The following is a 22,151-nucleotide window of genomic DNA, read 5'->3' on the forward strand; positions in this document are numbered from 1 at the left end:
TTATGGTCTGATGAAACCAAGGTTGAACTTTATGGCCATAATTCCAAAAGGTATGTTTGGCTCAAAAACAACACTGCACATCACCCAAAGAACACCATACCCACAGTGAAGCATGGTGGTGGCAGCATCAGGCTTTGGGGCTGTTTTTCTTCAGCTGGAACCGGGGCCTTAGTCAGGGTGGGGGAATTATGAACAGTTCCAAATACCAGGCAATTTTGGCACAAAACCTTCAGGCGTCCGTTAGAAAGCTGAAGATGAAGAGGAAGTTTTCAGCACGACAACGACCCAAAGCACACATCCAAATCCATGAAAGCATGGCTTCACCAGAAGAAGATTAACGTTTTGGAATGGCCCAGCCAGAGCCCAGACCTGAATCCAATTGAAAATCTCTGGGGTGATCTGAAGAGGGCTGTGCACAGGAGATGTCCTCGCAATCTGACAGATTTGGAGCGCTTTTGCAAAGAAGAGTGGGCAAATATTGCCACATCAAGATGTGCCATGCTAATAGACTCCTACCCAAAAAGACTGAGTGCTGTAATAAAATCAAAAGGTGCTTCAACAAAGTATTAGTTTAAGGGTGAGCACACTTATGCAACCAGGTTATTGAGGTTTTTTTGTTTTTTTCTCAAAGATTTCAGTTTGTTTTTCAATTGAATTGTTCACGTTGTAGGTCACATTAAAGGTGGAAAAAGTTCTGACATGATTTATCTTTGTCTCATTATTTTACGTCACAAAAACCTGGCATTTTAACAGGGGTGTGTAGACTTTTTATATCCACTGTATGTTTCCCATGCAAATAAATGTATTTGAATTGAGGGCGAGGGAAGGATGCAAACCTGTAATGTTAGTTAGCAGCTCACACACTAACACTTTATCTTTGTTTTTGATTATATGGTTGTGCCATAGAGTTAAATAAAGCAGAGAGGGCACATAACAAAGACTGATAGCATGCACCAGTTTAAAGTTGTCAACTGAGTAGGACTTCCTCTGGGTTCGGGAGTGATCACTTTTGCTTGGCTTTATTCAACTATGATTTATGCAGAGTGACAGAAAAGGGTGAAGTTGCCTCCAAGATGCTGATCTTGAGTCAGTTTAGCATTTTCCCCACTATTTAGGTTAGAATTGGGTGAAGGGAAGCTGATCCTAGATCTGTGCCTTGGGGAATCTTCACGCCACAGCAACACATGACACCACCCCTGTTTTCCCTCCAGGATGTGGAGTACCAGCGTGCTATGCAGCGGCGGGCCATCCGTGATGCCAAAACCCCGGAGAAGATGAAGCAGGCCAAGCCGGTGGTGGATGACAGCCTGACGCTGCAGGGCAAGAAGGACAAGATCAGGAGCAACCTGCAGCGCCTGGCAGAGCTGGGCAAGGTGCACCCTGAGAACCGCTACCAGGACCTCATCAACGACATCGCCAAGGTACTGTACAGCTCGCTAGTTGAAGCTGTGTGTGTGTGTCCACCCCTTGAACCACTTCCAGGATCTCATCAATGTCATCGCCATGGTACTGTGTGAGAGAGTGTCAGTGTTTCTGTGTCTGTCACGTGATGTGTGTGTGGTACTTATAGTATACGTGTTATTGTGGATGTGCCACATTAAATATAACGTGTGTGTGTGTGTGTTCCAGGACATCCGAAACCAGCGGCGGTATCGGCAGCGGAGGAAGGCGGAGCTGGTGAAGCTCCAACAGACCAACACCGCCCTCAACTCTAAGACCGCCTTCTACAACGTCCAGATTGACTACTACAATCAGTACATCAAGACCTGCATGGACAACCTGGCCAGCAACAAGGGAAAGTGAGTGGCCTTTCTCTTCATACCAGAGGGAAGACGCTAGCCTCCAGGTTTGAGAGGTGGGCCGGTGACCGGAGGGATGCAGGTTGGAATCCCAGTGTTGCTGGAGGATGTTTTGTGTGTCAGTAGAATAAAGGATCAAGAGCTCAACTCTGAATTGTTATTACAGAACTGTTGTAGGGTGCAGGGTGTAAGTGAATAAGATAGACGGGGAAACTTGCACTGCAGACGTCAAGGGTTTGAACCTATTTGAGGGCTGGGTGGAGCCATCGTCATACTTTTTACATCTGGGTTGTGTTCATTAGGACACACGTTGAAAAACGTAACAAGCGTTTGTTATTGGACAAGTCTAGGAAGTACCTCTCCATTTTTTATTAAGTTTTAATTCCATGCCTAGTGAACACGACCCTGAAATGGAATGGAACTACCGAAATGTTAAGTTTCTAGCAGAAGGCAACTGTAACTCAGGTTGAGGGAACATCATTACATGGACTGCTATTTCCTCTGTTACGATGTGTGACAGTGTCCATAACACTATCTTCTCTCCCTCCCTCCTCAGGCTGTCAAAGAAGCCAGGTGACACCAAGGCCAAGAAGAGTAAACAGGTGTCTCAGAAGTACACCGCCGCTCGCCTCCATGAGAAGGGTGTGCTGATCGAGATTGAAGACCTGCAGACAAACCAGTAAGTTAAAGATAGACCTTGGAAGACCTGCAGACAAACCAGTAAGTTAAAGATAGACCTTGGAAGACCTGCAGACAAACCAGTAAGTTAAAGATAGACCTTGGAAGACCTGCAGACAAACCAGTAAGTTAAAGATAGACCTTGGAAGACCTGCAGACAAACCAGTAAGTTAAAGATAGACCTTGGAAGACCTGCAGACAAACCAGTAAGTTAAAGATACACCTTGGATGTTTAGTTAATAATTGTTTACCAAATGTTGTCTTGAATGTTAGCTGTATGGGATATATATGTAACATGGATACATCTCATGACATCACACAAATCCTTAGTTTTAGGCAAAGGTTAATGTTTTAGCTCAATGTGTGAGGGGAGCTGTGCCCCTTTCTGTCCTATTTTAATCAATCAACCAATCAATCCAAGGCTATCAACGACAAATCTGATCAGTCAAAATAAAACACTTTCACGTAAACATTTTAAGTCATACAATCGACTGCACCGAGACATCAGATCCAGTTTACAGTTGTTCGGTATCCAAGCCGTTAAAGAACCTAAACATGATGTACTCTAGTCTGTGGCTACACACAGATCATTTGTGTCTGAAACATCTGGTTTGAGACAGTATTTATTTTAATGGGAGTCATCTGTTGATGAATGATAGTAGTTGACCTGGGTTGATCTTTTGAAAGTCGACAACCTACAAGATTTAGTCTGTGTGGCCGTAGCCTACTCTACCCATAATTTGTACCTGCCCGTATAATTCCCATACCTGCATAGTGGCGTACACACAAACCCTAACTGAGTGGGCACCTGTTCAGAGACCACACCAAACTCAATGTACTGTATGTCATATAGCTGGTAGTGTACATTGTGTGACATCCCCCTCCCCCACACACAGGTTTAAGAACGTTATCTTTGAGATCTCTCCGTCGGAGGCGGTTGGAGTGTTCGATGTGAAGGCCAAGTTCATGGGAGTGCACTTGGAGACGTTACAGTTGGAATACCAGGTATACATATATTAATGAAGGATGTACAGTGATGCTGGGATGTGAGAAAGGTGGTGGTCAAATGGGATTTTATGTTTTGTTGATGATATTTCTGTCTTTAATACTTTTTCGAATGATTCCTTCTCCATTTCTCCTCATCTCCCTCGCTCTCTCCTTTCTCTGCTCCTCTTCCTGCCTCTCCCTCCCTCTCCCCCCTCTCCATCTCTCTCTTACTCTTCCCTCCATCTCTTCCTTCTCTTCTCTCTCCCAGGACCTCCTGCAGCTGCAGTACGAGGGTGTGGCTGTGATGAAGCTCTTCGACAGGGCCACCATCAATGTCAACCTGCTCATCTTCCTGCTCAACAAGAAGTTTTACGGAAAATAGATGGATGAGACGGGGAGAGGGAGGGAAAGATGAGAGGGGGCTACAGACACTGTTGGGAACAGAACATCTAACAGAGGGCCTTGGCTCTATGCTGTCTTACCTTAGCTCGGTTTCCCCCTCTTCCGCACTACTTTAAGTATATGTATTCATTATGTGCCTTATTGAGATGGAATATTCACCGTACGGTATGTGCCTTATTCGCCAAGGAAAAATCCACCGGAAGCCTGCTGGATGCTCCAAGTGTATCTTCGTCAGGATCCAGAGTGCTTGTTGCGTTTTGTGTTACTATGTTACTGTAAGACTGTCAAAGGTATAAGATATGGATTTGTCTGTGTCAGGTGCTTGTTTTCCAGTTATTTGAAACACAGTTCAACAGTTGCATGTTGATGACATCACACAAGCAATTTTGTCATACAGTATAGCTTTAAGAAACTTGCAAATCCACTATTGGCATAGGAAATAGCCTTTCAAGAGTAGACTAAACTGAACAATCAATGTAGAAAAGATGTGTTATCATGCTTTGTGTTAAATAAATTTATAAACGAAAACTGTCCTTATTTATTCTTTGTGTTGTCAGTCCTCCAAGTAGCGTTAACATTACTTTCTTTTATTTTCCTTTTAAGGAGCATAGTTGTCTTAGAACAAATCACGTTTCGTAGCGCTTTAGTACACATTCACTATTAATTGAAAATACGGTGACTTCAGTTGATTTTACTCCGTTCACCACTCTAAAGGAAACCGTTCATACACTCCAGTCTAGAGTGCAGTGTTATATAACAATGAAGAGCGATGCTTTAGGTTCCAGTAGATGTCACTCACTGTGCACTAAACAAACCGTCTCGGCACAGAATCCTTATGACAATCGGCTCCATTTCAGAAGACTGGAAATCGTTATATACAGTACTGCCCTGTCATAAATGATTTGAAATGTTTGTTTTTTTTAACTTCAATACAAGGGTACACAGGTTAATTTACACTGGGCCTAACCAGGATATAGTTATCTAGGAGCCTAGGCTCTTTCTGTGCTATGTTTTGCCCATAGTCCATAGAATGTTTTACATGTTTTAAAACTAATAAAGCTTTAATAATGCAATGTCATTTATTTCACTTTTATATCATACACAAGCAATATTTTGTGAGATTACCTGTGACTTATAAAAAAATGGTGACACTTTAAAACATTAAGATGCTTTTTAAATGATTAAATGCTTAGAATGCTTACACATGAATATACATTAATGTTTTATAAATTGTGAAATACACATTTATTATGCACACTATTTATGAATAGTAAAATAACTTTAAAGGAAGGTTTCCCAAAACCAGATCCAGCCTAGTCCTGGACTGAAAAATATTTTCAATAGAGATTCAGGATTAACCTAATCTGTGTCTGGGAAACTGGTCCTATTAGTTAAAATGTATTGTTTTGCAGAATGTCAGTATAATTTCATTTGCATTGTATGATGTCTTTTATATTCAATATTTTTTTATCCATGTGGACACTAGCCAGCAGGTCCTAGTACTGTATGTCCATGGATGATTGGATAGGTTTGAGAATGAAAAGTACAATTTAAGAAACTGAATAAATCAAGCTAATTTACTTTCACGTGTATTCCACTGTGGTAAAATACATATTTATGATTGTTATGAGCACTTAAATGTTTCCATTTATTTAGTAGACATTTGTATCCAGGTCAATTACCATTCAGTTCACTAAATAATGAGGCTGAACAACTGTATGATAAAGGCTAGGCCGGAAGTTGGACAAATATAAGCACCCACCTAATTTGTATTATTATTTAAATGCTATTTCCAATTGAGATGAAAATATCTGCAGAGTTTACCTAGAATGTGAACATGGTAACATTGCTTTTAAAAGGCCCATTGTTGACAGGCTGATCTGATTAAATCCTGGCCTAGGTGTCACAAGCAAAACACCAACAGAAATAGCAACATGTTCCCCATGGTTTCAAATACACAAAATGATGTAATATGCAGTTTCTTATCTTAGTGGATGCTATGATTAAATGATGTACATAATGAAGCAAAAACACTTTTTCAGACTAAGGCTATATTTTCATTCCTAGGTTATATTCAGAAGTGGTTACAGTCATATTTCAGTGTATCAAGTGATCCCCAGTGTCAAATAATCTCAGTTTGGCAACCATCTCTACTATTGAACTAGGTTTCCATCCAATTGAGGGCAGATTTTCATACAAATATTTTAAAATCTGCATAAAGAAAATCTGACTTCTTGCGGATAAAAATCAGTGTGTGATGATGTAGTGCACACAAAATGTACTTTTTCGCTTAAGTTTTCATGTCCCGAATAAAAATCTAAAGTTCATTGTGTATCCAGTGCATTTTCATCTCTACCAATAGTTTTGTCACAAAAACTGTGGTCTTGGCACATGTGCTCTAGCCAACAGCTCACAGATACATTGCGGGTAGGCTAGTCTACGTGATAAGATTATGGATAAGAACGAGAATATTTGTATTTGTCAAATGGCAGTTAAGCATCAATCATAATCTTCAGAATAAAACCCTCGATAATTAGTGGAAAGAAGCATCAAGCTCATCATCGTGCACTTTCACCACCCTGTGAACTTCATAATTTATTTCATCTGTAGCCTAATAAACTACATGGTTTCCTGAGTAGTAGTGGGAGGACCACACACCATATCATCATGTGACTCCAAGTTTACTTCGATATGATGGTTATTATTTAAATGTTTGCACATAAAGGTGCTTGACCGACATTTCTTTTATCATTTCTTTTATCGAAACAAAAAGATCCCACCAGGTCAACAAACAATTTATCTGTTGGCTTTTTCTGTTGGCTGTTTCTATCACAGCTGTCTTGACTTTGTATTTATACTGTATGACTTAACTCGCATAAAAACGGAATGGAAACTTGTTATTGGCTGCAGTGAAAAGGATTCCTTTGAAGTGTTTCCATGCTGCCATATTCAGTTGGATAATGTGGCCAGGTACACATCCCCTTTAAGAGTTCTTCATTGCCCTCCTGTGGACATAACCGGTAAGGTTTTTTTTGACAGTTTCAAGCTGTTTTTTTTTATGTGGCAGGATCAGTGGGGAAAGGGATCTCACCAACGAGAGCCGACAAACTATGGAGCGATATGCAACAGGAGGAGACAAGAGAGGAAGCTCGACTTTGCCGCATGGATATTAATGTTTACATGCTAACTAAATATAGCCCGTAAAAAAAAATAGTTCTAACTGTTACAGTCGACCTGCCTGTCTGCCAAATCAGAGGACCAGAATCGAAAGCAATGTTTTTGAGATCGAGAGAGTGGATTATGTTACATGCTGATTTGGATAACGCTCGCGCTGCTACTGTAAGATCTTTCCGACACTTGTTGAAATGACATTTCGAAATCTTCTCCACAAGGGAAGTATTCGCTAATGAAAACATTGCTAACAACTATATTTGGGCGTAATTCAAACTAACTGCCGAGGGCAACGTAGCAAAAATGGTTTTAGATAGCTAAAGATTTGTAAACTAACGTTAGTTGCGCTTCTCTGCTGTTCGTGTCGCATTACGCGGTAGCTACTGTACGAGCTAGTTGCGTAGCTGTAATTTCTATCGATGAACATTTTTACACGCTGCATAAAATGACAGTTTTGATAGCTTTGAAGAGGTTGAAGTACTTATTAGGTATTTAGCTACGCGTATTGCCTCACTTGACAATGCATTGTTGGATACGTCCTCAAATAACGTTACTATTTTAAGCTAAATTGTTAATGAAGAAAATGGAAGTGACAGGTAGCTAGCTAGCACTGGTACTCTCTCACACTAGCTAGTTAGCATAACTAGCTACTGATTGAGTTTCAAACAAGTTGTTGGCTTTCAAACAAGTTGTTGGCTTGTTATTAGTTTAGCTAACTATTTACAAATGTAAATGTTTTCACATGCATTGACAATACGTTGGGATGTATAAAACTCAATAACTTCGGTAAGCGTTACTTGCTGGCACCGTAAACACATATTTTGGAATTTGATTGTTTACAAACACTTGTCAGCTGAACTGTTCACTATTGTTAACTTATGTGGCTATCAAGCTAACGTTAGGTAGCACCGAAGATTTGCCAACGCGACGATTTGAAGCAGCACTGATGGATTCGTTCAAAGTGGACTGACAATCAAAACCACACTATCGATATTTGTGCCCCAAGCACTCGCTTTACATTTTTTAAGTAAAGTTTTGAAACTGTGCGGCCCACACCATGTCCGGATCCCCGGGCTCGGGTGGCTCAAACCCCAGGAAGTTCAGCGAAAAGATAGCGCTGCACAACCAGAAACAAGCAGAGGAGACGCGGGCCTTCGATCAGCTGATGACAGATCTCACTGTCTCAAGGGTAAGCAGATCCCTGTCTATAAATATCGAATTATTAAGTGTGATTTATTAGTGCATGAGTGGTCTCAAGCTAGATAGGAATGCCATGTTTGGTTTGATCAAAGAAGTTGGACAGGCAAGCCAGCAGGGTGTGAATGCTCTCTGCTGTCAAGCAGCGGGGCACCTGTCAAACCAGTGTCACAATTCATTGAGGTTATGGTTAGGCAGGTTACTTCGAAATAAGACTAGCTTTAAAAAATAAAAAAAAGCCAGTGGTTATTGTTTACTATATAACTACAATGACTGTAGTTAACAATAAGGTTTTTAATACTTACAACAAGGATAATCCTTAAATCAAAGTTAAATTCATCAGGGTTGTTTGGAAATATATTTAGCCTAAACAGGGGGCTATCAATCGATGGGTGACTAGTGGCTGACAGTTCACACTCACTAATTAGACACAGGTCAGCATTGATCACTGCTGTGTGTGTGATATGAACAGAAACATCACCAGTGAACATGCTTTCTGCACCACCCACTCTTGCACTTGTCTGCCTATTTTTGAATGAAATGATTGGTTAATAACCAGCCAGCTGCTGCATATTCTTCTATGAGTCATCACTAGCAGCAATGTGTTGTTGTCATATGATGTATAGATGGCAATTGTAATGGCGCCTTTAATTTTGCCTGCACAATAAACTGTGGCTTAACTACATTCCCCTGTAATCATCCATTTGAATATTCACTCCCTGATTTGTAAGTTGATTTCTAATCATAAGAATTTGTCTAAACTGTTGTTGTTTAAAAAAAAATTTATACCGAGAAGTGAGATCTTCGGGCCTGACTTTTCTGCACTGAATGGGACCCAAACCGCTAATTATGTGCCGATCTCATCCATTTAACTGTTTATTAAATTTACATTTGAGTCATTTAGCAGACGCTCTTATCTAAAGCAACTTACAGCTACTAATGTTAATGTAGCTAGGGTAAATTGGGCAGTCCTTCTCATTTGTGGGGACAATTGCATTCTAAAACACCCAAGCCCAGTGTACTGTGTTAGGCTGCATCAAGGTCTCAAATCAATCCCCTCTATTGTGAAATAGCAACTCTCACATTGCTTTACAGTGGGACACACACACAGTCATGCTGCTCTTATCTTCAATTGAGCCCTCAAGGGCTTTATCTCCTGCATGTATCTTAATGGAGTAAAAAGGCACAGTTATTGGGGGCGTTGGGTGACTCATGCCTGGTTTTGCTCAGTGTTGGTTGCCTGCAACCGTTGGAGGTTGGCAGGTTGACTATAAAGAGGACAAGGGCATCCTTGTATTGGGGACTTATTTGTTGAGAAATGTAACTGTTTTTCTGGGTGATTTGTGAGGTTTTAATTGCACTTACCATGACTGTGTTTTAATGTGTGTGTGTAAAATAAAATGAATGGCCAAAGCTTGCTAGGAACCATGTGTAGACATACCAGCCCCGCCTCATCTGCTAACTACTCATAACAAGTTCACCATGTGTATCCAGCTAGCTAGGAAGGAAACTTCTTGTGTGTCTGATTCACTTGAAATGTACCAGCTTTGCATCCAATGTCATGTTTTTCTTGTTGCCGACTACTTCTGAGACTATTTTAATACCAAACAACTAGCACCACAGCTGCTATGTAGAGACACTCTTAGGGACTTAGTCAATCTTCTCACAACTCCACCCAGATGGACTCTACAAGGGTAGCATTTCTTGCAGTTGCTACATTCATTTAGACTTTAATGATGTGTATTAGGGCTGCACGATATGGGAGAAATCCAATAGTGATTTATATTTTTTAAATGTAGTTCTTTACCAAATATTGTGTTTTGACAAAGGTCATAACACTTGGTATAACTTTTGGAATCCTAGAAGTAAAATGACTTATATTAAGAAGCAGAGTGGAAAGCAACTTTGTTTTAGTTTGGAATAGAGGTCGACCGATTATGATTTTTCAACGCCGATACCGATTATTGGATGACCAAAAAAAGGCTTTTAAATTTTATATATATATATATTTTTTTTTTATTTGTAATAATGACAATTACAACAGTACTGAATGAACAATGAACACTTATTTTAACTTAATATAATACATAAATAAAATCTATTTACTCTCAAATGAATAATGCAAAAACACAGTGTTGGAGAAGAAAGTAAAAGTGCAATGTTTTTTTTTTTTAATCATTTTTTAAGTTCCTTGCTCAGAACATATGAAAGCTGGTTGTTCAATGTTCCCAGTTCCTCAATATTCCCAGTTAAGAAGTTTTAGGTTGTAGTTATTATAGGAATTATGACTCGTTGACTATTTCTCTCAATACCATTTGTATTTCATATACCTTTTGACTATTGGATGTTCTAATAGGCACTTTAGTATTGCCTGCCTAATCTCGAGTTGATAGGCTTGAAGTCATAAACAGCGCTGTGATTCAAGCATTGCTAAGAGCTGCTGGCAAACACAGAAAAGTTTGAATGAATGCTCACAAGCCTGCTGCTGCCTACCACCAGTCAGACTGCTCTATCGAATCATAGACTTAATTCTAATATAATAAACACAGAAATATGAGGCTTTGGTCATTAATATGGTCAAACCAAGAAACTATAATTTGTAAATCAAAACGTTTTAATCTTTCAGTGAAATACAGATCTGTTCCGTATTTTAAAGAACGCATGGTAAGTCTAAATATTGCTGTTACATTGCACAAACTTCAATGTTATGTCATAATTATGGAAAATGAGTTCGCAACAAGTGAGGCAGCCAAAACTGTTGCATATACCCAATGAATGCAAGAGAAGTGACACAATTACCCTAGTTAATCTTGCCTGCTAACATGAATTTATTTTAACTAAATATGCAGGTTTTAAAAAAATATACTTTTGTGTATTGACTTTAAGAAAGGCATTGATGTTTATGGTTTGGTACATTCGTGCAACGATTGTGCTTTTTTTTCGCGAATGCGCTTTTGTTAAATCATATCCCGTTTGGTGAAGTAGGCTGTGATTCGATGATAAATTAACAGGCACCGCATTGATTATATGCAACGCAGGACAAGCTAGTTAACCTAGTAATATCATCAACCATGTTAGTTAACTAGTGATTATGTGAAGATTGATATTTTTTTTTTTTATAAGATACGTTTAATGCTAGCTAGCAACATACCTTGGCTCCTTGCTGCACTCGCGTAACAGGTGGTCAGCCTGCCGCGCAGTTTCCTCATGGAATGCAATATAATCTGCGTCCAAAAATGCTGATTACCAATTGTTTTACAAACTTGAAATCGGCCTTAATTAATCGGCCATGCTGATTTAAATCGGTCGACCTCTAGTGTGGAACAATCGGTTGACTGCATTGACCTAACAGAACAGCAAGCAAACTTATAGTGAATCTAACAGCGAGGATGAGGAACTGTGCCAGTTAAGTGACAGGGGCGGCGCAAGGTCCCCAGTGTACAGTCTGGCGGGTGAAGTCATTAGCTCTGCTGGTTGGCTACTGCATAGCAACCTAGCGGTGCCAAAAGCCCTGGTCTGCCCTAGAAAGCCTATGTTAATTACGATCGCCAGAATGGCCAAACCAGAAGAATTTAGGCGCCTGTTTTTGTGCTCTAAAATGTGTTTTATTTTGATCAAGTCCCAATGGTGAATTGTTATAAAGTTCGCTACAAATCAGGATATTTTAATTAAATAGTGATCCATTCTGACTACTACATTTTGTGACACAGGACCACGTGCTGACAGACAATCACGGCAGGCTACGAGGATGCTCGCGCCCTCATGCACGTGTCTCTCAGGCAGGATGAAAATAATACTTTGCTCGTTACGGCCACTTTCACTTACCAACAAAAATGATTTATTTATTTTTTTGTCATTAAGAATTAAGGCACTTCAAATTCAAATACTTCCGGCTTAATGCGCCATCGGGAGTTTCCATAGCGCTGACGTCATCCACTTATTCCTATCACCGTCTACTGTTTTTAATGTCTATGGGAGGCACTTGGTGTGTGTTGGATGCAGCTGCTAGAGGAGAAAAAAAATGGAGTAAACTATAGCAAATGTTGCAAGTGGCTAAGATGTGTTTCAGAATATTGCATGCGATATAAGTCTCTTGTGATGTGGATATTGCACATGTCAATATTGCGATTTTGATGTGATCTACACACAATACCCTAATGACAAAGAGAAAATGTTGCTAGAAAATGTTGCTAGTTTATAAAAAAATAAACAGAAATATCACATTTACATAAGTATTCAGACCCTTTACTCGGTACTTTGTAAATGCTGCCAAAGGTGCTTCAACAGTCTTCTTGGGTATAACGCTACAAGCTTGGCACACCTGTATTTTGGGAGTTTCTCCTGTTCCTTTCTGCAGATCCTCTCAAGCTCTGTCAGGTTGGATGGGGAGCATCGCAGCACAGCTATTTTCAGGTCTCTCCAGAGATGTTTGATTGGGTTGAAGTCGGTGCTCTTGCTGGGCCACTCAAGGACATTCAGAGACTTTTCCTGAAGCCACTCCTGTGTTGTCTTGTTGGAAGGTGAACCTTAGCCCGTCGGATAACCTGCTCCAGAACGCTCAGGACTTCATCAAGGATCTTTCTGTACTTTGCTCTGTTCATCTTACCCTCAATCCTGACTAATCTCCCAGTCCCTGCTGCTGAAAAACTTCCCCACAGCATGATGCTGCCACCACCATGCTTCACCGTAGGGATGGTGCCAGGCTTCCTCTACCTGAATGCCAAGCATAACATCTGATCTTGGTTTCATCAGACCAGAGAACCTTGTTTCTAATGATCTGAGAATCCTTTAGTTACCTTTTGGACTGTCATGTGCCTTTTATTGAGGAGTGGCTTCTGTCCGGCCACTCTACCATAAAGGCCTGATTGGTGGAGTGCTGCAGAGATGATTGTCCTTCTGGAAGGTGTCCCCATCTCCACAGAGGAACTCCAGAGCAACCATAAGGCTCTTGGTCACCTCCCCGACCAAGGCCCTTCTCTCCCGATTGCTCAGCTCTAGGAAGAGTGTTGGTGGTTCCAAACTTCTTCCATTTAAGAATGATGGAGGCGACTGTGTTCTTGGGGACCTTCAATGCGGCACAGTTTTTGGTAACCTTCCCCAGATCTGTGCCTCGACACAATCCAGTCTCTGAGCTCTATGGACAATTCCTTTGTCTTCATGGCTTGGTTTTTACTCTGACATGCACGGTCAACTGTGGGACCATATATAGGCAGGTGTGTGCCTTTCCAAATCATGTCCAATCAATTGAATTTACAACAGGTGGACTCCAAGTTGTAGAAACATCGCAAGGATGATCAATGGAAACAGGAAGCACCTGAGCTCAATTTTGAGTCTCATAGCAAAGGGTCTGAATACTTATGTAAATAAGGTATTTGAGTGTTTTATTTTGAATACATTTGCAAAAATGTCTAAACTGTTTTCACTTCATCATTATGGGCTATTGTGTGTAGATTGATTGATTAAATTAAATCCATTGTATAATAAGGATGTAACGATGTGGAAAAGTGAAGGGGTCTGAATACTTTCCGAATGTACTGTGTATATACAAAAATATAAACGCAACAACGATTTTACTTAGTTACAGTTCATGTAAGGAAATCAGTCAATTGAAATAAATTAATTAGCCCCTAATCTATGGATTTCACATGACTGGGCCATGACTGGGCCATGGGTGGGCCTGGAAGGTCATAGGCCCACCCACTTGGGAGCCAGGCCCAGCCAATAGTAATTCTTTTTTTCCCTACAAAAGGGTTTTATTACAGACAGGAAATACTCCTCAGTTTCATCAGCTGTGAGGGTGGTTGGTCTCAGACGATCCCACAGGTGAATAAGCCGAATGTGGAGGTCCTGAGCTGGCATGGTTACACATGGTTTGCAGTTGTGCGTCCGGTTGAACGTACTGCCAAATTCTCTAACAACATTGGAGGCGACTTCTGGTAGAGAAATTAACAGGTGGATGGATTACCTTGGCAAAGGAGAAATGCTCATTGATAGTGACCAAAATCAACAACCTAAAACTGTCCCAAACAAAGGATTAAAACAAGCTTATATTTTGGGTTCTGATTGGGTACGACAATTGAACTCCGCTCATGAAGCATATATAGTGAGGGGGAAAAAAGTATTTGATCCCCTGCTAATTTTGTACGTTTGCCCACTGACAAAGAAATGATCAGTCCAATTTTAATGGTAGGTTTATTTGAACAGTGAGAAACAGAACAACAACAAAAAAATCCAGAAAAACACGTCAAAATGATTTGCATTTTAATGAGAGAAATAAGTATTTGACCCCTCTGCAAAACATGACTTAGTACTTGGTGGCAAAACCCTTGTTGGCAATCGGAGGTCAGACGTTTCTTGTAGTTGGCCACCAGGTTTGCACACATCTCAGGAGGGATTTTTGTCCCACTCCTCTTTGCAGATCTTCTCCAAGTCATTAAGGTTTCGAGGCTGACGTTTGGCCACTCGAACCTTCAGCTCCCTCCACAGATTTTCTATGGGATTATGGTCTGGAGACTGGACCTTAATGTGCTTCTTCTTGAGCCACTCCTTTGTTGCCTTGGCAGTGTGTTTTGGGTCATTGTCATGCTGGAATACCCATCCACGACCCATTTTCAATGCCCTGGCTGAGGGAAGGAGGTTCTCACCCAAGATTTGACGGTACATGGCCCCGTCCATCGTCCCTTTGATGCGGTGAAGTTGTCCTGTCCCCTTAGCAGAAAAACACCCCCAAAGCATAATGTTTCCACCTCCATGTTTGACGGTGGGATGGTGTTCTTGGGGTCATAGGCAGCATTCCTCCTCCTCCAAACACGGCGAGTTGAGTTGATGCCAAAGAGCTCCATTTTGGTCTCATCTGACCACAACACTTTCACCCAGTTGTCCTCTGAATCATTCAGATGTGCATTGGCAAACTTCAGACGGGCATGTATATGTGCTTTCTTGAGCAGGGGGACCTTTTCTGGATTTCTTTGTTGTTATTCTGTCTCTCACTGTTCAAATAAACCTACCATTAAAATTATAGACTGATCATTTCTTTGTCAGTGGGCAAACGTACAAAATCAGCAGGGGATCAAATACTTTTTTCCCTCACTGCATTCATCAAGAAACAAATATATACTGCAACAAATTATAAATGCATGTAAACTGTTTGTTTCATGAGCTGAAATAAAAGATCCCAGAAACGTACCATACGCACATAATGCTTATTTCTCGCCAATTTTGTGCCCAAATTTGTTTACATCCCAATTAGTGACTTGGCTAAACCAATGCTTCTATAGACGTCTAACTGGCTTGTTGTCTGTGACCTGTTAAACATTACTCCTAATGTCCATATTGACCTACTTCAGATGTGGAGAATATCAATAACATCTCATTCATTCTCTCCTCTTCCACCCTTCAGTTACATTTATCCTCTACTGTGGATTGGGAGCTGACAACGGTTGCATTCATTAGGCACCAAACAGGAGAGAACTGAATTAAACAGGGAGGTATTAACTGTACTTGTCAAAAAAAGAAACGCTCTCATTTTCTGTTGAAAAGCATTTCAAAACGTTTTGTGCCCTAATGAACAAGGTCAAAGGCAGGTATTAAGAATGCCCACCTCCACGCAATCACAAGCTGAATTGAAATCTCTTGATTTGATTCATTTTCTGCCTTCTGAAATGTGAAGGCACTCTGTACACACGCACACTCAAGAACACTAACATGATCTCCTGGGAAAAAATGTAAAGGTTCCATTCGCGTTATTTTCATACCATCGCTTCACAATGTCTTCTTTTATGAGGCCAGAGTTTGATGTGGGTTGGAGGCTACTCTGAGTGATGTTGCTTGTAAGGTATGAACTGTTGATGACCCATGAGAGACCGAGGCCCAGTGAGTGGGTTGCAGTTGTCGGAGTCCATGAGACGCTGCCAGAAAACGGCTGTAATTAAAACTCACCGTTTCAACATCTGTGTTTGGGTCTGTTTCAGGGCTGGGAATTGCCAGGGACCTCACAATACGATATTGTCGAGAAATGTTGGTGCCGATATGAATTGCAATTCTATACAGTGAGCTCCAAAAGTGTTGGGACTGTGACACATTTTTTTGTTTTGGCTCTGTACTCCAGCACTTCTATTCTTATTTACAATAAAAGTGACTCCAAAATTACACAATACTTTATTTACTATTCATTTCTATTAGGCACAAAATAATCTGAAACACAACCAAAACAAACAGCAAATGCATCCACATTTTTTTTGTGACAAACTTGATCAAGTCATTGTGTGCTACGAATATGGGACCAGATTTAATACACATATAAGTGAATTTGTCACGATACTTTTGGTCACCTAAAATAGGGGGACTATGTACAAAAAGTGCTTTAATTTTCTAAACGCTTCACCCGATATGGTGAAAATACCCTCAAATGAAAGATGTCTGCACTTTAACATCGTTTATCATTTCAAGTCCAAAGTACTAGAGTACAGAGCCAAACAATTGCAGTTTGATTTTCCAAACATATTGCTCCTGCAGAGGGACGAGAAAACAACAAGTTTTGATCAGTCATGGAATTAAGTACTTAAAACAAATTAGATCCTTTTAAAAAAAAATATGGAGAACGAGCAACGAAGGAAATGTTTTGGTGCAGGTCCAGCCAACTTGTGCAAAAATCATATTGCGATATTGTCAAATAATATCTCAATATGTAATTAGCAATTATTTTAATTTTATTTTAATTTTGCACCTCACTAGTCTGTTTTCACCTGAGAGTAAACTGCTTTCCCACCATTGTGCGTAGTAGACCTAGGCTGTTTCACTGAATGGTCAAGGAGTTTGCCAGCTAATGTGGATAAATGCATAGGGTAGCCTACATGTAGTCTTCTACAGATTTTTCTGTTTCTACTGAAAGCAAAGTGTTCATGTCTTTAGGAAGTTGTTGTTGTTGCACACTCTTTAGGAAAGTAAACTAGCAAAGTGTCTTCCTGCTTTGTGAAAAAGGTTTACACCGGTGCTTCATGGTCTGCAGAGCTATCTGCTTCTCCTATGTTGTTAATCTGCAGTTTGTCACGAAGGCCCTCCTATGAGTTGTTGTGGAAATCGCCTGGATTTCCTCTTTTAACCCGTGGGATTGATGTCACCGCAAGGTCTTTGACATTTTGTCCCTCTACCTTTTTTATGAATACTATTTTTGGATACTCTGAGGCGCTGGAATGTGTGTTGTGTTTATGATGGATGTATTTTGGTGTTGTCTTGTTGCATTATCCCGTCCTCCAAAACACCATTCGTTAAGCACTGTTTTACCCGATTGGCTGGGAGTATTTGAAATGGTCCTGCGTTTTGTCTTTGGCGGTACGGTCTCGGTCTTGTGATAGGTTGTTTTTATATTAAGGTGTGGTCTATGCCAAGTTAGGCTATGCCATGTTAGGTAGGCTTCCTATCTGGGAAGCTGGGAAAAAGAGGGAGTTTTGGATTTGGCAATGAGATTGCTATGCATTAAAGGGAAATTCCCTCTCGAGGTTGATCTTTAGGGGATGTTGGATTCAGAACAGAGATTGTGGTTTTTAAATGCTCAGTCCAACATAGGGCTGGGCGATATATCAAATTAATTTCAATGTATGTTTAGTGCGATGTTCCAAATGCTTATATCGCAAGATTCAAGGTAAAAAAAATTCTCTCCAATTTTTATGACTGTCTTTTTGGTCTTGTCTCCTTCTGTGTTCACTGTGCACTTTCCCACTTCTATACAGGCCCCCTTGACACTCTAAACAACAAAGACTAAAGAACACTTCTTCTTCACTTACAACAAGCAGTTTAAACTCTCTTTTTGCATTTGAGGTTTGGTCCAACAGAATCGGTCAAATGGACACTGCAACGCTTAGAAACGTCGTACAGTTAAATAATGAACTTTTCTAACCATACTTTTTTTAAGTCTCAACTCCCAAAATGTAGAATAGAGCAGACCCTACTAACATGAGAGTATCTATCAATAAACATGATTTTGGAAAATCTAATGCAGCATTGTGGTACCAAATACAGCTAGCAGCATTTTAGCAACAGACTTATGTGCTAGCTGTCTGGTCTGTGTTTTAATAAATGTGCAGTGAGCATACAAATACTGATTTATAATAGGGTTGGGTGGTATCCAGATGTTCATTCCGTGTCTGTACCATACTGGGCTATACGGTATTACTGAATGTGCACACAAGGGGTGCTATTTCAACAACCACACACAAAACAATTTAGGTAACAGGGATCTTGATCCAGGAGAGGGTTGTATGTCTCTGCTGTAACCAGGACACTTGATCTTGACATCTAGCCACTGGGCTAGCAAGTTAGCAAACCAAATGCTTACCTGGAGTCCTGAGCTGGATGTCATTTGTTTGACACGTCTTAGATTTATTATGGTTATAAGCAGTGGCGTAGTGCGACGCTCCCGTGATAGGGGGATGCCCCCAACCCAAAAAACAAAACCCAAAAAGTTTAGAAAATCATACTGTCGGTATTTAGAAATATACCATATAAACGATATATCACCCAAACCTAATTTTTATAAGAAATTGGCAACTCCTTCTGATTCTTTGTAATAAGCATCTTATCCCGGTAGGCCACTTTATTTCAATATCTAAACAAAGTGAACAGTTTGTACAAACAGGTGGAGATGGACAGGAGGGTGTATTCAAAGCAGTTCAACTGTTATACCATGTTAGCAAGCAAATACACCCAAGTTGGCTAAACTTGAAATATAAAGATTAGCTGGCTACCCACTATAAGGTGGGCTTGAGTGATTGTTTATGAGACCTGTGTTAATATTTTATAATGACGGCTACAAGAAGTTGGGCACGATTGCTGAATGTGCATATTCCGGTAAAATTTCTAACGAAATTGCATTTTCATAGACTTGAAAGCCAGATCAATGATAATTGCAAAAAAATGCAGGTGAAACTATTTTGATAAAATTATGAAATTATTAGTAGGTCTTTATGGTTGTGGAAGTCATATTTTTAGCCAAGGTATAATTTTACAAGCCCTGAATTCATTAGATTATTCCTGACTGTTTTGAAATGGGGTGTTTTGACCTTAAATTGTGGAACAAAGCTTTATTTAGAGAACGTTAATCTCTGTCGTGTGTGTGTGTGTGTGTACACACTACCATTCAGAAGTTTGGAGTCACTTAGAAATGTCCTTGTTTTTGAAAGAAAAGCATTTTTATTTTTATCCATTAAAATCAAATTGATCAGAAATACAGTGTAGACTTAATGTTGGAAATTGTAGCTGGAAACGGCAGATTTTTTTATGGATTATCTACGTAGGCGTACAGAGGCCCATTATCAGCAACCATCACTCCTGTGTTCCAATGGCACGTTCTGTTAGCTAATCCAAGTTTATAATTTTAAAAGACTAATTGATCATTAGAAAACCCTTTTGCAATTATGTTAGCACAGCTGAATACTGTTCTGATTTAAAGAAGCACTAAAACTGTCCTTTAGACTAGTTGAGTATCTGGAGCATCAGCATTTGTGGGTTCTATTACAGGTTCTGAGAAATGAAGGCTATTCCATGCGAGAAATTATCAAGAAACTGAAGATCTCGTACAACGCTGTGTACTACTCCCTTCACAGAACAGCGCAAATGGGCTCTAACCAGAATAGAAAGAGGATTGGAGGCCCCGGTGCACAACTGAGCAATAGGACAAGTACATTAGTGTCTAGTTTGAGAAACCGACACCTCACAAGTCCTCAACTGGCAGCTTCATTAAATAGTACCCGCAAAACACTAGTCTGAACGTCAACAGTGAAGAGGCGATTCCGGGATGCTGGCCTTCTAGGCAGAGTTCCTCTGTCCAGTGTCTGTGTTCTTTTGCCCATCTTAATCTTTTTATTGGCCAGTCTGAGGTATGGCTTTTTCTTTGCAACTCTGCCTAGAAGGCCAGCATCCCGGAGTTGCCTCTTCACTGTTGACGTTGAGACTGGTGTCCATCTGATTTTTAGCCATATCGCTCAGCCTTAGTCCAACATCAATGGCGTTCTCTCTCACTTTGTAGACAGACATTGGCTCATCTTACACCTGCAGGATGTTGCCGGCTTGTCAGACACAGAGAGAAAACAGCTTTCCCTGGAGCACGAGCCACGTGTTAAATCTGAATGACATTTAATCACAACAAGAGCTAAAGGTCTCCTGAATGTCCCTGAGGCTGTATAGTGTTAAATTAAACCTAGCTTAGCTCCTTGTCAACTCTTTTACTGTCCTCTCTTCTCTGAGAGTTCCTCTTCTGTCTAAACCCATTGATTGCATCATATGAGGTCAGTCTTTGAGATTCAAATTTTGTCCTTTGGTTAGTGTGAGGAAGAAACGCCCCACGGATTTGCCTTTTCCTGATCAGAATTGATAATTGGAACTGTTTACCTTAGCCGAACAAACCATGCTCTGTGTGGTCCCTGAGTTGGTCCTGTGTTGGAGGAGCACAGGGTCTGTATCCACAAAGTGTCTCAGAGTAGGAGTGCTGCTCTAGGATCTGTCCATATAGCCTACTCTAATTCATTATCACCACTCCTACTCTGAGACACTATGGATACGGGCCCCGGTGTGGAGACAGTCTGTTATACCAGACTCCTTTCTATGAATTGGTGAATGGATAGGTTACAAAACGTTTGCTTCTGGCGGTTCCCTTTAATGGACAGATGTATTCTCGAGAAACCAGACTACGTCATTGGACAGAAATGACACACCTCCCCACACCCATGAGCAAAAGCTTAACCTTAGTATTGTTTGTCTAAAACCCAATGGATTTCTGTCATTTCCTTAACTTCTTTGGGCTAGGGGGCAGTATTTTCACATCCGGATAAAAAACGTACCCGATTTAAATCTGGTTACGACTCCTGCCCAGTAACTAGAATATGCATATAATTATTGGCTTTGGATAGAAAACACCCTAAAGTTTCTAAAACTGTTTGAATGGTGTCTGTGAGTATAACAGAACTCCTATGGCAGGCAAAAACCTGAGAAGGTTTCATGCAGGAAGTGGCCTGTCTGACAAGGTGTTGTTGTTCTTGCTTCTGTGTATTGAAGAGTCAGGATCTTAGCTGTAACGTGACATTTCCTAGGGCTCCAATAGGCTCTCAGAGCCCGGGAAAAACCTGAACGATGACGAGGCAGCCTCAGGCTGAAACACATTATCGCCTTTTCCAAGTGACCCATCAGAGGACAATGGAATTAGGCGCGTGCCCGATTCGACATTTTCCTTCGGCTGTTTAGCTAATTGCAGATTCCCGGTCGGAATATTATCGCTTTTTTACGAGAATAATGGCATAAAAATTTATTTTAAACAGCGGTTGACATGCTTCGAAGTACGGTAATGGAATATTTAGAATTTTTTTGTCACGAAATGCGCCATGCGCGCGACCGTTATTTACTATTTCGGATAGTGTCTGGGACGCACGAACAAAACGCCGCTATTCGGATATAACGATGGATTATTTTGGACCAAACCAACATTTGTTATTGAAGTAGCAGTCCTGGGAGTGCATTCTGACGAAGAACAGGAAAGGTAAGACCATTTTTGTTATAGTAAATGGGATTTTGGTGAAGGCTAAACTTGCCGGGTGTCTAAATAGCTAGCCCTGTGATGCCGGGCTATCTACTCAGAATATTGCATAGAGGAGTAATGTATCTATAATTCTTAAAATAATTGTTATGCTTTTTGTGAACGTTTATCGTGAGTAATTTAGTAAATTGTTAGTAAATTCCCCGGAAGTTTGCGGGGGGTATGCTTTTTCTGAACGTCACATGCTAATGTAAAAAGCTGTTTTTTGATATAAATATGAACTTGATTGAACAAAAAATGCATGTTTTGTATAACATAATGTCCTAGGTGTGTCATCTGATGAAGATCATCAAAGGTTATTGCTGCATTTAGCTGTCTTCTGGGTTTTTGTGACA

At 40.4% G+C, this 22,151-nt stretch overlaps 2 protein-coding genes across 5 annotated transcripts in view; both read left to right on the forward strand.

Annotated features, from left to right (window-relative positions):
* LOC100380768 (ras GTPase-activating-like protein IQGAP1) overlaps nt 1-4,394 on the forward strand; it is a 58,812-nt gene extending 54,418 nt beyond the window's left edge. The window contains exons 33-37 of the mRNA XM_014127433.2: nt 1,212-1,421; nt 1,630-1,799; nt 2,356-2,478; nt 3,374-3,482; nt 3,733-4,394. Of these exons, the coding sequence (XP_013982908.2) occupies nt 1,212-1,421; nt 1,630-1,799; nt 2,356-2,478; nt 3,374-3,482; nt 3,733-3,846 (726 nt within the window). The 3' untranslated portion in view covers nt 3,847-4,394. The remainder of the gene's footprint in view (nt 1-1,211; nt 1,422-1,629; nt 1,800-2,355; nt 2,479-3,373; nt 3,483-3,732) is intronic.
* Nucleotides 4,395-6,925: 2,531 nt separating this feature from the next.
* The window catches only part of LOC106572427 (CREB-regulated transcription coactivator 3), a 115,833-nt gene continuing 100,607 nt past the window's right edge, over nt 6,926-22,151 (forward strand). For 2 of the 4 annotated variants that reach the window (XM_045689421.1, XM_045689422.1), the window contains exon 1: nt 6,926-8,226. In XM_045689421.1, coding sequence (XP_045545377.1) covers nt 8,095-8,226 — 132 coding nt within the window. In that variant the 5' untranslated portion in view covers nt 6,926-8,094. The remainder of the gene's footprint in view (nt 8,227-22,151) is intronic. The other 2 variants (XM_045689419.1, XM_045689420.1) reach the window with 1 other exon arrangement.

Source organism: Salmo salar, chromosome ssa11, assembly GCF_905237065.1.
Source record: "Salmo salar chromosome ssa11, Ssal_v3.1, whole genome shotgun sequence".
In the NCBI taxonomy this organism is placed as follows: domain Eukaryota; kingdom Metazoa; phylum Chordata; class Actinopteri; order Salmoniformes; family Salmonidae; genus Salmo; species Salmo salar.